This window comes from Schistocerca nitens, unplaced genomic scaffold (genome assembly GCF_023898315.1).
Source record: "Schistocerca nitens isolate TAMUIC-IGC-003100 unplaced genomic scaffold, iqSchNite1.1 HiC_scaffold_524, whole genome shotgun sequence".
In the NCBI taxonomy this organism is placed as follows: domain Eukaryota; kingdom Metazoa; phylum Arthropoda; class Insecta; order Orthoptera; family Acrididae; genus Schistocerca; species Schistocerca nitens.
This window is the reverse complement of record NW_026046057.1, coordinates 55,969-72,341: the sequence shown is the minus strand read 5'-3', so window position 1 is coordinate 72,341 and position 16,373 is coordinate 55,969. Positions and strand designations below refer to the sequence as shown.

The window sequence follows — 16,373 nt, the reverse complement described above, 5'->3', positions numbered from 1 at the left end:
GAATAAGAAAAAATAAAGTGAGACACAAAAACTAACATGGAGAGAGAGTGTGTGTGTGTGTGTGTGTGTGTGTGTGTGTGTGTGTGTGTAAGGGGGGGGGGGGGGCAGGTGCACACACACGATTATGGCCACTAACCTATACAAAGATGTCCATTCTGCTGTTTTGATGCTTACATGTTCTTGATGGTTGAGTACACTCCCAGCAAGTTACACTCACATGTCTAATAGAAGGGCAGAATGTAACACTTCAACAGCAAGGTGCTGGTATGCACAACCATTTCCAGAAAGAAGGTTACCAAAATCATGTCACATTTTAAACACTCGATGGCCTTCTTCTTGCAACAGAGTCCCTTAGACCGGACCAATGGGAAACTGGTGAATCTGTCACAAATTTTTCAGTTTTAACAAGTTTTGTTACAGTGAATTAAGGACAGTCTCAGCATCAGCACATGAGCTATAGCCAAGGAACTAAACACTTCCAATGCCTATGTGTGAAATGTCCATATCAGAAAGACATGCACATAAAAGACTTATAATCTAAGGACTACCACTACCCAGTGGAAATCTCCCAATGACATCAACACAAAATTTTAAACATCCTTACTTCCAAAGGGGTGTTTTGCTTACTGAATAGGCTGCCTTCATATGAGAAGAAATTGTCAACAGCCTCGACACCCATGTCTTGGAGTTTAAATACAACTTGTCTGTTCCACTGTCAACAGAAATTTACAGTAAATGTTTGGTCGGATTTTGTTCATCCACATCTAACTGAGATGTATCTTCTGCCTAACATGCTGGTGGAGGAAATTTCTGCATTTCTCCAGAAAGCTGTACCATAAATATTGGCGAATGTCTGGCTAGCGGTCAGACAACGTTTATGATTCCAGTGTGATGGGGCTCCACCACAGTTTGCTGTTTGTATCAGAAAACATTTAGACCATGTTTTCCTCAAATTGTTGGTCTGTGAGATGTGGGCCAGTACTGTGGCCACAGTGTTCTCATGACATCACTCCTACACATTTCTTCTGTGGGGGAGATGAAGTCTTTGGCATATGACACAGAGAGAGACTACAGATGAGTTTGTTTCTCATTTGGCTGAAGCTGCAGCCATTACTTTAGAAACACCTGCCTGTTTTTGGCGGAAAATCCTTAGCACACAGATGCCATTTGTGCATTAACGTAAACAGATGGCATTTTCAGCAACATCTATAAAAATCATTTGTAACATGTTAGTCTGAACATTGTGTCTGAATATCCCTAGCATCGAAACTTGAAATTTTTGTCACATAATAGCTTTTTTTCTCTCTCTTCTACACACTCAAAGTTTATATTCATAGGAACAATTGGGAAAGGATAGATTACTACTCACTACACAGAGGAGGCACTGAGTCACAGACACGCACAATGAAAATGAATGCTAGAAATGTTTCATTTGTATTCTTGGTTTTTTTGCACACTGTATATGAATGTAGATTGGAGTATATTTGGGATATTTATTTGAACTCTTCCAGAGTGCACCCAAGCTCAGGGAAAAAAGAAAACAAAGTGAGAAAGTCTGAGTGAGGTCATAGTATACAAGTGGCATTATAGTGCAGCACACAAAAATATGGCTTCCATGTCTTGCATGTTGCAGCCATACATTAAACTGCATTGTTACCTCTAATAACAGGAATAATATCGTGAATGACTCCTCAGCTTAATATATGCCTAAAGAATAGTCACAACAATAACACTAACAATGACATCAGAAATAACATTCATGATTGAACTGCTAGTTTAAATCATGTGAAGACAAAGAAGTAGTTTCCCCAATGCAAGGGGCACAAAATTTGGAATACAAACAACACAACTTGTAACACTGACAAAACGGAGTATTACATTGTTACCAATCAAAAAGTACTCAAAAAGATTTGTTTCACCCTCTTGCTGTACCAATAAGTGGAAAGAAATCCTCTATTGATATTCATGAATACAGACTGATTGCATGTTGTTTCACATCCATTATGCAGGACTGGACCACTTAAGTTTTCCCCAGTTAGAGTTCTGGTAACAATTCAATGTACTTCTCATCACAGCTACATTAGGTTCTTATTGTGCAGTTTATCAACAGATGAAAGTGATATAAATACATCCAGTATACACCAATAATATATTTTTAAAGTGTCATAACAGCTTTTACATTTCTCAAGCAATCCAACTTTACTGAACCCGGAAATATACAACGTACAGAAAACATGCAATGTACAGAAGAAGCAACAAACTATCCATTTACAGTAGCAGATCTTTATTATAAATATTTGTACATACACCACAATCTTTTAATGCCACATGATGCATGTGTGAAGTCTGATGCTGTGGTAAGACCTGCTAACTGTAAGCATTTCAGTGAATAAATAACAAAATACACTGAAGGAAACTGACGCTTCACATTTAATGAAGTCCTTCATTTTCACATTAACTTTGCAGTGCATAAAACTGTGTTATCTGCTGCCTTCAAAAGGCAAAAATTAATTCAGGGTTTAAGCTGCTTCACTGGGTTTGTAGTAATGTCATGTGACCACTTAAAATCTGCTTATTGATTTGGGAATACTGAATCACAATTTATTTCTTGTTTTGCCTGAATATTTTATCACCAATAAATCTGCTACCAATAGAATTTGATTAAAGTTCATTAATGATCTTCAAACTACAAATCTTCTGAAAATTTTCCTATTTTTCCAATCATTTTTGAGTTGGGGGCCTGAATGCCATCTTCCTGCTCTTAAGAAGTGACCACTTGTGCCTCTTGATGTAATAGACAACACCAAGTAACATAGGGAAAATGAACAGCACCTGAAAAAATAAAAGTAACAACATAATGTGTTAAGGATAAGCATAATTCTATGCAAGTCTGAAATTATAAACTTCCTAAATCCAAAATAGCGTAACCTAATTCTGGCACTACACACTGAAAACAACAATTATCCTTAACTTCTTAGTTTTTCTATCATATATGACAAACAGATAAAAAACAAATTGCTAATTTTGTACAAGAACACACAACATAGAAGTTCAATGCACTGTCAGCATCACTTACACTGCTCATACACAAGAGAATTTAAAATTATAAAAATTATATTTGAGAATGATTGCTGTTGGTGGAGTATGTAAAGATGAATATTTACAAAACAAAACTTCAACTGTGTAGACAGACTTTGGTCCGGACTTCGGCATTTCACAGACAGTGCTCTTTCAAATGAGACAGCCCAGCAAACCTCACAGGTGACTCAAACCTCCAATGCTACGATTATTTATTACAGTCTGTGGTGTTTTCCCAACTGGAAGAGCAAATGTGGGAACAGTTCTGAGTTCGAGCCATGAACAGTTTTGATTTGTTGAAGTAATTAATGTTTATGCACAAATCTAAAATGTCACCTCATGTATAAAATGTCTATTACCAGTAAAACTGAATGATTTTATAATTACGAGGGTCATTCAGGAAATAAAGAACTTTTTTCATACTGAAATTCTTATTTCATTTACAATTTTATACCCAAGCTACTTTTCTGTGTCGTCACTATTCAAATTTAGGCACCTGTCGTACCACTTAGCCTTCTGCACTTCAGTTTCTACCAATTTGTTGAACCACTGATTAAAGGCTTCTGTAAGTTCACGTTTGTAGCGTTGTCCACTCAAAAAAATCTTATAATTTGGGGAATATGCGATGATCACTTGGAGCTAAGTCTGGACTACATGGTGGATGCTGAAACATTTCCCACTGAAAATGCTAAGCTGTGCCAAGCCTGTTGAATGCATTATCGTGAAGGAGGATGGCTCCACTGGTTAGCATTCTGCGAAATTGTTGAAGTATGTCACAGTAGGTCGCTGCATTTATGGTCTCACCTCTAGGCATGTGGTCACCATAGCCATGATATTTTTGGTGCTCAAAATTGGTTTCACTTGTTTTGGTTTTGTTGGGAACTGCGAATGACGTCATTCCATCGATAGGTGCTTTGGTTCTGCTATGAAATGTAATATGCAAGTCTCATCGCCAGTGACAACAATGTGATTAAAAATTTCATCACCATCCTTTTCACAGCGACAGAGAAATGTCAGTGCAGCTGCCACTCATTCAATTGGTTTTGTGTTCATCCGACAGAATTTGAGAAACCCACCTGGCACTCACTTTTTATAGCTCACATCTGCACTAACAATCTTGTACAACACAGTTCTTGAAATGTCTGGAAAGGATGAGCCCATTCCACTATTTGTGAAGCGCCTATCTTCTTGTAGTTTTGTTTCAACACTTGTTGCGAGTCCATCAGTTACCAGTGAGAGTCGTCCCCAAGCAATCTTTGTCATGAACATTCTCCTGTCTGCCATTAAACATGATACACTACCCCCATACTGGTGCTTTGTTCATCACATTACCATAGAACTCAGTTATTTGTCTTCAACTTTCAATGGGTCTGACTTTCTGCGAGTTTAATATGCGAGTAAGACTGTGCACCTTATACTTGGTGCGATTGTAAATTTTGTCACACATTTTAAAGTTGTACAGCTAAGCATTCAGCAATGTATTGAACCTTAGCTGCTGCCAAACTTCAGCGAATGAATACCAACATCAGTGATTGGTTGGTTGAACACAGTCACATGTCAAAAAATGTTCTATACTTTCCCTATGACCCTTTTATATGCAAAAATTTACATGAAAGAAACACTGATAGCAGTTCAAGAACAAAAGTGACCACGATGCATGGTGAAATGTTCCTGGTGTCAATGTTTTCTCCGTTTCTTAGTGCATTTCTGTATGCTACACAATAAAAATAATGAAACATGTAGCTGGTTAACCCCATACGACTTAAATCACTAGCATTACAATGAAATATTTTCTTATATGGTTAAATACATTCCCTGAAATTTCAATATTAGCTTTAAATTTTGCCTGCTGGTTGCATGGTTGGTTTGGAGGTTAAAGGGACTAAACTGTGTGGTTATCAGCCCCGTTTTCGTTAGTCACACAGGTCTCAGATTAAAACCATACCCCAAAAGAAACCTATCGTTTCAAATCCAGGGAAGGAGCAAAACACGTAAAACTGTGTCTAACCACATTGAAGTAAGAAATGAAAGTATCAAGAAAAAACTGAAAACATCAATGAAAAGGGAAAAAAGCGGTCAAAGGTATTAAAAATAATACAGCAGTAAAAGGTATTAAAAATAATATAGCAGATGGCCTTGGCGGCTGATGACAAGAATGAAAAAGGATGAGCCAGCCACTCTGCAACACACTAAAATCTCCAGCCAAAATGCACAAGGCAAGAGAAAAATAGGTGGTGAAAAGATGAACACCAAGTCAAAAAGAGACGGCACCATAGTGGGGCAAGGAAGAGTTAAAATGCAGGTAGGGTGAAAGCCTGGGACAGAAGGCCACACATCTACCCTTCAATGGAGTGGGAAAAAAAAACCCTCTCAAATAAAACTTAGAACTAGATCAGCCATTGAGGCACTGTCACCTAACACTGCAGGTAATGTGTCAGGAACGTTGAAAGTGTGTCGGGGTAGCTGAATTTGGACAGTCTAATAAGATGTGGATGACTGTCAAGTGTGAACCATAGTGACACTGAGATGGGTCCTTGCAACGTAAGATGTGAACATGAACCAGCAAAGTATGGCTGATGGGGAGCCGACAAAAGACTATGGAGTCATTGGGAGTGGATCACATGGAGGACCACCACACATCTGTCACCTCCTTTATCATACATACCTTGTTCAGCAAAATCAGATAGTGCCATTCTGTATACCAGAGCCCAAAAACTTTTCAGTGAAAACACTAGAGCCATCTGGCAAGGAGCGCTGTACAGCATGAACACAACCATCAAGCCATCAGTGTAAACTACCTCTGTATCCTGGGACACATCAGGAAGAGGGAAAATCCCAGTTTGGGCTGCAGGATGAACTGAGTCTTCTGGGACTTGTGGTAAGTCTACACAAAGCTGTGGTCAAGGTAAGCCCCACGGAGGTGTACATGAGTGGACTCAAGAGTGGTGGTGGAGAGAGAGAGAGAGACTAGAGTTCAGTGAGAAGGGACCGGACATCGACTGCAATTACAATTTCCAATCTGGGCTACTGTTACGGGAGATGGAGCACTGTGTCATGGAAACGAAGACAATAATTTGTACGTTTAGGCGAGCCGTGAATATGCGCGGTATAACTGGCGAGCAGCTGTTGTCACCTGAGTTGCGATGGAGAAACTCCAACCTCCACGAGTAGACTGTTCACTGGGCTTGTACGGAAAGCTCCCCTCGCAAGTCTAACTATACAGTGGTGTATAGGGTCCAGCATCTGCAATTCTGAGGGCAATGCAGAACCATACAACAGGCCTCCATAGTCAAGATGGGACTGTACAAGGGCTTTGTACAGCTACAACAGTGTACGGCGATCTAAACCACAGTTGGTGTGCCTCAGGTGTTAAAGAATCTTGATGAAGATGGGCAAACCAAACTAAGCAGGCATTGAAAACCTGTCCTGGAAAGTGATAAAGAGTCCACTACATTAAGCAGATAGTCATGAAGATAATTTTGTGGATGTGCATGAATCATGTCTTGGCAGCTATAAACTGAAAGCCATGGGCGAGGGCCCATGACTGCACCTTTCATATGGCTCCTTGCAGTTGATGTTCGGCCACACCAATAGTAGATGAGAAAAAGGAAATGCAAAAGTCATTAGCATACAAAAAGGTTGATACTGAGGACCCTTTAGCTGCTGCGAGACCATTAATGGCCACCAACATAGTGGGGCATTCAGTACAGAGCCTTGCAGGACCTCACTCTTGGATATGGAGGGAACTGTGTGAAGCACTGACTCAACCTCCAAAGGTGTGGAGTGCCAAAAAGTTTGTTATAAAAAACGACAGCGGGCCCACTCACATAATGTAGCAAGGAAGTGATGTTGCCAAGTGGTGTTATAGGCTTACGTCAGGTCCAGAAAAAGTACAATAAGGTGATGGCGGGAAAAGGCCTTTTGGATGGCAGACTCCAGGTATACCAAGTTGTCAGTGGTGGTGCAACCAGAAGGCTCGGAGACTCAAGGACCCTAGACAACCACCAGCTCACCATATGTTCGAGCAGCTTGCATTGAACATTGGTGAGGCTAGTAGGATGATAGCCATCCACATCCAGTGGGGTATTACCAGATTTTAGCACTGGAACAATGACACTTTCTTGCCACTGCCACGGGAATTCACCATTGCTCCAGATGCAGTTAAAGATGGCAAGGATGTGTCACCGTTAATCTACTGATACATGTTTAAGCATTTGGGAATGGATAACGTCTGGCCCAGGGATTGTGTTGAGACAGTATGCAAGGACACAGAGATATCCCCACTCACTGAATGGAACATTACATGGCTCAGGGTGGCACGTACTAGACTTGCCCGTCACATGACGCACAAAATCTTTATCTGAAAGGCTCAAACAAGTACTTGTTTTAACAATGATATAACATTGTATGTACAATTAAAACTTTAAAAAACAATGCTGTACACCAAAACTGAAATATTTCCATTCACCAATCTAGACAAAGAAAACTTCTTACCAAAATCAATTAGGTGGGGTTGAAGAGACGTTAGTGCCAATAGTAATTAAAAAAAACACACACACACTAACTAATGTCAAAGATTTGTCAGTCTCAAAAATGAATGTATCATTATTACCTTTGAAACTACACACAGCAAAGAAAGTTTAGCATCACCTCGGTTCCGAGGGTTCTGGAAACTGTACAAATAATTGGAATAGAGATCAACATAATCATCATCTCCGCCCTTTTTATTGCTCATGAAAACCACACATTGCATGTTGTACCACCCTACACCGAGACCTTCAGAGGTGGTGGTCCAGATTGCTGTACACACCAGTACCCCTAATACCCTGTAGCACATCCTCTTGCATTGATGTATGCCTGTATTCATCGTGGCATACTGTCAACAAGTTCTTCACGGCACTGTTGATCCAGATTGTCCCACTCCTCAAAGGCAATTCAGCATATATTCCTCACAATGGGTAGTGGGTCACGTCATCCATAAACAGCCCTTTTCAATCTATCCCAGGTATGTTTCAATAGGGTTCACGTCTGGAGAACATGCTGACCACTCTAGTCGAGCAATGCCGTTATCCGGAACGAAGTCATTCACAAGATGTGCACGATGGGGGGCGTGAATTGTCGCCCATGAAGACGAATGCCTTGTCAATATGCTGCTGATATGGTTGCACTATTGGCCGGAGGATGGCATTCACGTTTTGTACAGCCATTACGGCACTTTCCATGACCACCATCAGGGTACATCAGCCCCACATAACGCCATCCCGAAACAGCAGGGAACCTCCACCCTGCTGCACTCACTGGACACTGTGTCTAAGGTGTTCGGCCTGACCGGGTTGCCTCCAAACACATCTCCGACGATTGTCTGGTTGAAGGCATATACGACACTCATCGGTGAAGAGAACGTGATGCCAATCCCGAGCAGTCCATTCGGCATGTTGTTAGACCCATCTGTACAGCGCTGCATGGTGTTGTGGTTGCAAAAATGGACTTTGCCATGGACGTTGGGAGTGAAGATACGCATCATGCAGCCTATTGCGCACAGTTCAAGTTGTAACATGATGTCCTGTGGCTGCACGAGAAGCATTATTCAACATGGTGGCGTTGCTGTCAGGGTTCCTCCGAGCCATAATTTGTAGGCAGCGATCATCCACTGCAGTAGTAACCTTTGGGTGGCCTGAATGAGGCTTGTCATCGACAGTTCCTGTATCTCTCTCTCTCCTCCATGACTGAACATCACTTTGGTTCACTCCAAGACGCCTAGACACTTCCCTTGTTCAGAGCCCTTCCTGGCACAAAGTAACAATGCTGATGCGATGGAACCGCAGTACTGACCGTCTAGGCACGGTTGAACAACAAACAACATGAGCCATGTACCTCCTTCCAGATGGAGTGACTGGAATGAATCGGCTGTCAGGTCCCCTCCATCTAATAGGCACTGCTCACGCATGGTTGTTGACATCTGTGGGCGGGTTTAGTGACATCTCTGAACAGTCAGAGGGACTGTGTCTGTGATACAATATCCACATTCAATGTCTATCTTCAGGAGTTTTGGGAACTGGGGTGATGCAAAACTTGTTTTCATGTGTGTATATACAAACGGCACAAAGAATGTGACACAAACAAAACAAAAATCAATTTTTCAGGCCAACCTTTATAAGCATCTGTTTCCTTTCATCGTGTTCTGGTTCCGCAGCCCATTTCAAGAATGTGCTAACATCTTTCGCAAGCTGGCTGGCTGTTGCTGGAGTTCCGTCTGAATACTCTATGACCTACATAAAACACAAAAAATGTATCACTGGCCATCCCTGTAAATGAGGTAGTTTTTATACAAATAGTTACAAGCATGTTCACAGAACATACCTCATTGTAGAGGGCTTGTGCCATACTTATAGCTCCACCAGGAAAGTATGGGTTGTAATACTGGCCTTCCCTGAGAACTACACCGGCAGGTGGATCGCAATAGCCCGTTAGTAGAGAAAACACATAGTCCTGGAAAAGGAAATTCAAATGTTAAGATGAAATATAAATCTGTGTTACAACATGGTCAATCTCTTCTGAACACACACACACACACACACACACACACACACACACACACACACACTACTTCTCAGTTATGTCTTTCTATAACAATAGCTTCAAATGCACAGTCGTTTATGCGTTTAATATCTGTAAGTCAAGCCTCAAGCCATGTCTTTAACGAAGTCCAATTATTGTTCTTGATATTTAACAAACCATTTCTTTGCATTAAAATTTAACAAGAATACAGTTTTTTGTCACCTAGCTAGCTGCTTACTGATACTGACTTCTGAGCCTGATACTTTAGAAACATGATAAAAAATGTGTTTTTTGAGACTGAAATTTATCACACAGCAAAAGACCTTAATAATCATAATTCATCAGATCTAAAGCCTACATTTATATACAGTTTTTGCCATTCTCTTGTTATCATCACGATATGCCCTTTCTTCGTTAATATTTCACATTCTTACTTGAAAATCAACCCACACTTGTACAAAGGAGGTGGCATTACAATGGTAAGACTGTTGCCTTCACAGATCTTCTGAACTGATTGACCCAGCCAGTTATAGCAGAATCCACAGTTTAATGTCGACTTCAAACCATTGTAAAATTCTGTCTTTTTCACATTAACAAACACAGTCACAGGTTGAAGACTAAGGTGAAAATTGAAGGACTGACTAGGGGTCAAACCTGAGACCTCTGGATAGGAGGCTGGCACTTACTGAGACACTAAGCCACTTGCACACATATAGTAGATGGTAGTTTTTTGATTTGTTTATAATCATTTAAGAGGGGCAGGCAGGTGAGACCTGGGAACACTTGAAGGTTTTGTGCAGATTATATAATGGTAATATGATGAGTTTGAAACCAGCTTTTATACTGAAAAACATGTCCACTGGCACTGCAACTGCAGACAAACTGAAAAAAAAAAAAAAAAAAATGTAAAAAGTTAGGAAATAAAAGAAATGCAACCTGGTTTTTTTTTAAAAAAACTGACGGTTCCTGAGTTTCAAAAGAAGCATTAAGTGACGATCAATTAAAATGGGGGGAAGTGAATACTACAGAAGACAAATGGGTAGCTTTGAGTAATGAAAGGTAGCAGATTCTCAGAAAGGCAAGAAGCCAAGACCTAGTAGAAATCCTTTGTTAACAGGTTATATAGGATTTAACTGACAAAAGGAGAAAATACAAACATACAGGAAATGATGCAGACAAAAAGGGAACATAAATGTCTAAAAAATGAGCGAGACATATGTGAGACTGTGGAAGCATGTACAACTATAAGAAAGGTAGAGGCCACCTACGGGAAAATTAAAGAGACCTTTGGAGAAAAAAAGAAGCCACCATATGATTATTAGCTCAGATGGCCAGCACATGCAGTACAGTGGGGGATGGGAGGGGGGATGGGGGTGGGGGGGGGGGGGAAGAATCGAATCAATCAGTTGGCTAGTAACAGTAGAAGACGATATTGCACAAGTGAAATTAATCCCCATGCAACTAAAATGATTAAATAATTTACCCCTTCTTTTTTTTACTTACAGGAAAGGTCCCCGCCCTGTAGTTATTTTGATAGCGACCTTATCTTTTGAGGAACAAGGTAACTCTTCCCTAACTGTGTCAATGAACTCAAGAAGAGGACAGCAGGTACCAGGACTTTCTTACAGTTTAGCAGAGTACATCGTCGGATTACCAGAATCATGTTCATTTTTAATTTAGATCCTTGCTGTGGGCAAAGAGCTCTATGAACTCGAATAATGCATTAGAAAGGAGCGGCAACATGCACACATGTAGTAGTAGAAACCTAATTACAGCACCTTGCTACAGCACTAGTCATCCTGGAATTACTTTTAAGAAAGGTCTAACCTGAGTGTATTCGATTCCTGCTACAATTGGGAGTAATGAGGGGACGGCTTACCTCATATGAACTGCTCACATGTCGACATGCCAACAGTAATCGAGATGGTTTGCTGAGTTACCTCCCGTAAGAGTCAGGCTCTAGCTTTCATTCATGACACGTCAGGACAGTAGCAAATTACGTATTTAGCTTTCTGTGTGTACTTTTATAGTTAGATCTTAAATTAGTAGTACTAGGATGAATAGGATGTATGCATGCTGTGTGCAGATGCAGGAGGAGCTGACCACAGTTTGCAAATGGCTGGTGACATTTTTGGATGCAGTCAGTAATTCTCAGGCTGCTGTCTCAAGTTGTAGCAGTTGTGGAGAATCTTGTGGCTACCACAGACACTCAGGTGTGGCTTATTTCGCCCACATGCTTGACAACCCAGCACCTTTCAGCATACTCGAAACAGGGAATCTGCCCTCACCACAGTGAGAGTGCTGGCTTGTATCATATTCACATCATTGAAGGCAGATAGTTTATGTGGAGGCTGCTGACTAGTCCCACCCATGACCCAGTGGGTGAACAGGTGGTCACTCATTCAGCAGGGACTGAGCAGGCACATGGGAACAGGAGGTTGCTGGTTATTGGCAGCTCCAATGTTAGGCACATTATTGAACCCCCCCCCCCCCCCCCCCCCAACCCTGGGAAGTAACATTCAGGGTTGGAATGAAATCTAATATGCACTCTGTGTGTCTGCCCCAGGGCTTCATCTGAGACATGGATGCAATCCTGCCTGCAGATAATGAGGATACATGGTGCTGTCATTTGGAAGTTTTAGCTCATATCAGCACCAATGATGTCTATCACTTGGGTTCTGAGGTAATCTTCAGTTCATAGGACCGACTGGCAGAACTGGTGAAGACCACTGGCCTCATTCACAGGGTGAAAGGGTGAAATAAGAGCTGATCATGTCCTTTGGTTTGGAGTCATGAAGCCGAGGGGGAGGGGATCACAACCAAAGGCTCTGTCAATCTGTGACAAAATCGACTGCAGATTTCTAGACCTGTAATATGATGTGAAGAACTGAAGGACCCTGCTGGACAGATTAGGGGTGTACCACACAAAGGAAGCAGCTACTGATTAATTGATAGATTAATTGAGGGGGAGTTATGGGAATCAATGGCAAGGTCATCAGTCCCATGATTTCAGAGTTACACACAGACGAGAAAGGGTCCACTAAAAGTGCAGAGGAGTCGAACTATAAAACAAGGAGGTTAAAACAAACGCAGAAGGTGTAAAAGGGAGCCCAAATAATAAAACTATAAAACAAGGAGGTTAAAACAAACGCAGAAGGTGTAAAAGGGAGCCCAAATAATAAAACTGGGAAAACAGAGTGATAAAAGAGCAGTCTTTCCAAGGGGGAGTGGTCAGGGGTCCCAGACCGAGAAAACATGAAGCAATGCCTCAACCATGATCACCCTGCACCCTGCCCCTATTCTAGGAGTAAAGCAAAACATTGTATCTAAAAACAAAAACCAATTTCACACAGGACACTGAGGACCAGTTCAACATTCCGTGAATAGTCTGCCAATATTAAATTTAAGGAACCTGGAAGCGTACACTTAGTATGAAAGGCCAAACGTACTTTAGCTGGGGAGGGGGAGCAGCTCCTGGAGGGGAGGTCGTATGAACTACAGGGGAGGGAGAGGGGACAAGAGGATGGGGCTGTGGTAAAAAAAGAGATATGAGGGGAAAAGACTGTAATGAGGGCAAAAGTTGAAGAAAGTGACACTGGATGGAGTGTCTCATATTTTTTGTGATCCTCAGTATAAGACAGGCGGTCTGCCGTACAGTAGGAAGACATATGCCAAAAATGCAAACACCTAAAGCACCTCATGGGTGGTGGGACATATGGCTTCACGTCACGTCTGTAGAGCTTGATCTTCCCTGGGAGGGTATCACCCTCAAAAGCCAGAATGAAGGCACCAATATCGGTGCGGTTGTCTTTGTGACCCTACTGCACACATCGAACAAAATGAATGCCGCGTTGCTCCAGATGAGCTTGCAGTTCATCAGTTTGCAGGATGAGGTCCCTATGAAAAATCACTTCCCAGACCATATTCAGAGATTGGTGAGGGGTAATACAGGGTGTATACGGGGACAAGGAAAAAATTCCTGGGTTATTCCCAGATATCCCGTTTAAAAAATATACTTTTACCTGGGCGAAAATACATATATTTTGTGCTAAGTGACAGTAGGTTTTCCATAGATTTTTCCTTTGGAACTGTAAAACTTATCAGTCCTTTGAATGGTTAACATTTTATACACTGGCGTAGAACTAACTCTCTCTCTCTCTCTCTCTCTCTCTCTCTCTGTATGTGTGTGTGTGTGTGTGTGTGTGTGTGTGTGTGTGTGTGTGTGTGTAAGACTTTTAATGTGCAGCAACATATATGCTGCATCTTTTCATATTACAAAAGTATAAATTCGAATTGCACCAAACACAGCACTTTAGTTTCCGGAGTGTTGAAATCGAGATTGTGATGTCCTTTTATACGCCAATCATATCTCATGCCACGTGATCTTGCCAGCCAATGACAGCAGATATTCAGAGCATAGGACACGTGTTATAGTCAGCCAATAGCAAGGTCACTGTTACATAGCGCGAACACACAAAGAGGAAAAGTTAATGGTTTACATTAATATACATAGTATAGCTACAAAAAAGGTAAGCTTTCACATGTAATATTGATCTTTTTTAATTTAAAATAATGACATAAATGTCTGGTCTTCTGGACTCTTAAATTCTTGTAAGTGGCTGGTCCTCAAAGCGTTCAGTTTTAAACACTCTGTAATTTATTGGATTCATCACACTTTCTCACACGCAACTTAATTCATCATGTGTAAAAAGAAATTTACTTTGAAAGTATTGCTTTTCGAACCACCGTTCGCAATACCATTCCGAGACTGTTAGAAATAGGTTCAATTTAGCAGCTGCCAGTGAGCACCAGAAAACAGGCATTATTGCGCGTGCGCAGCTACAGTGGTGTAGGAACGCTGCACATTCGTATGTATAAAGCACTAAGAGAACTTACATTACGCCAAATAATAAACAGGACATCAGAGGATACTCCAAGACCATCAGAATTTCCTAAACCATACTGAAATGCATAATTTGGATTGAAGTGCATATTGGTTTTTTTCCAGATTCACAATGAAGTAGGTCCCATCTGATGTTAAGCTTTTCAGTGTGGTTCTTGGAATGTATATTTTCTTGGAGTACCAGGACTGTACTGTATCATATTTGGTTCTTTATTATGGCATAAAGCCATACATAGCAGAAGATGAAAATGTGCACTTGAAATTCAGCGAACAGTTGGAGCTAGCCAATACTGTAGAATGAAACACTTCGTTTCATATACATTGATTGACTCAGTGGAAAGATTAATAAAGCCAAATTTCTTTAGCAAACTGACAAAAGTAACTTCATTGTTCTGCAAAGCGATTAATGCTTGACTGCGCGAATCTGGCAGCTAGCTTGCACGAGAAAAATTTTACTCGTTAGCACCCGACTGCTTGTTGCTACTGCCAATACAGCTAACAGCCACACTTCAAGTAGCACGAAGCGGGAGAAGATACTGCTCATACGCGAGTCCACTACGCATGCGCATGAGCCCGCTGGCAACTGGTCAAACGAACCTAATGTAAACAGTTGTGACGTCACTCTCATAGAAAGTAGTTTATTGTAACGAAGTATTACACAGTCTTCGCCCTAAGACCTTTGACATATTTTTGTTGTTTGCAGATGCTTGTGCGTGCACTGTGTTTTGTTGTTGTAAATGGCGCATTTCCTTTGCCACCGAAGTGTTTTTTTTTTTTTAATTGCTGCAGTATCATTCTCCAGTAGCACGATACAGCAACATTCTTACCAGTAAAAATTACAAAAATTTAACTGAAAGCAAACAATGAAAAATTCCCGGGTTTTTCCCGGATGAAAACGTTCTTGGGTTTTCCCCCGGATTGTATACATCTTGTAATACACACTGAGACATTGCCAAGAATGATTACAGACACGAAGAGCTGTAGATTGGACGGCAGAAGCAGCTTTGATTAAGAGGGAGCCTGATTGCATCTTACTGACAGACCCCATTCACAATGGCTTTTTGGCCATGAGTGTGTCCCTGTCCGTCCTAGTACAGAACGATAGTGGGGAAAGTGTTTCATCCCAAGAAGGCAAGTTTGATCCTCCTTCAATGATGTAGCCAGGTAAGGGAAGGCTGCCAGTTTATACGGAATGGCATTCAATACTCCTTCACCACACGAGGAGACAGGTGTTTGAGAGCAGCCAGATTTTTGCAGCTTGCCAAGCATCCACCCTGATATCACCCACTCCAATGAGATGCTCTCCACAAGGGGGGCCATCCAGCCACAGCAAGGACCGCCTGGCATGGCTTCCATTGCTGGGAGTTCCGATGCTCCAGAAAGTCACTAAAAACAAAATATTTAGAAGTGGAGGTCAAACCTCAAGAGGGAACTGAATGCCAAAAAGAAGGAATGAACAAGAAAGAGGAACAAAATTGCAAGCAACACAAGGAACCAGGTGGATAGCCAAGTCGATATGAATCAGTACACCAAGAGAGGGGAGAAGGGGGCACCGGGAAAGGAGCGAGGATAGGGAAGGTTAAGGAAATGCAGCCAGGGTGGAAGAGTAGGCTGCAATAGCTCAGGGCCCCATGTGAGCTAGGCACAAAAATCATGAAAGAATTGTGACGCCCTGGGGGGGGGGGGGGGAGGGGAGAAGCAGCTACTGAGGTAGTTGAGTGCTTGTGGCCTACCCCCCCCCCCCCCCCCCGCCCCCCCCCTTCTTGCAGTAGTTGGAGGTCCGATGAGTGCTTACCACTCAATACACACAGGTTGGAATCAGACTGTGTACGAA

General features: G+C 41.7%; 1 protein-coding gene across 1 annotated transcript in view; it reads right to left on the bottom strand.

The window, feature by feature from the left end:
* Window positions 1–2,130: 2,130 nt before the first annotated feature.
* The window catches only part of LOC126232556 (cytochrome c1, heme protein, mitochondrial-like), a 39,494-nt gene continuing 25,251 nt past the window's right edge, over window positions 2,131–16,373 (bottom strand). Inside the window, exons 6-8 of the mRNA XM_049942797.1 lie at window positions 9,439–9,567; window positions 9,228–9,347; window positions 2,131–2,832 (exon numbers count right to left, since the gene is read on the bottom strand). Of these exons, the coding sequence (XP_049798754.1) occupies window positions 2,722–2,832; window positions 9,228–9,347; window positions 9,439–9,567 (360 nt within the window). The 3' untranslated portion in view covers window positions 2,131–2,721. The remainder of the gene's footprint in view (window positions 2,833–9,227; window positions 9,348–9,438; window positions 9,568–16,373) is intronic.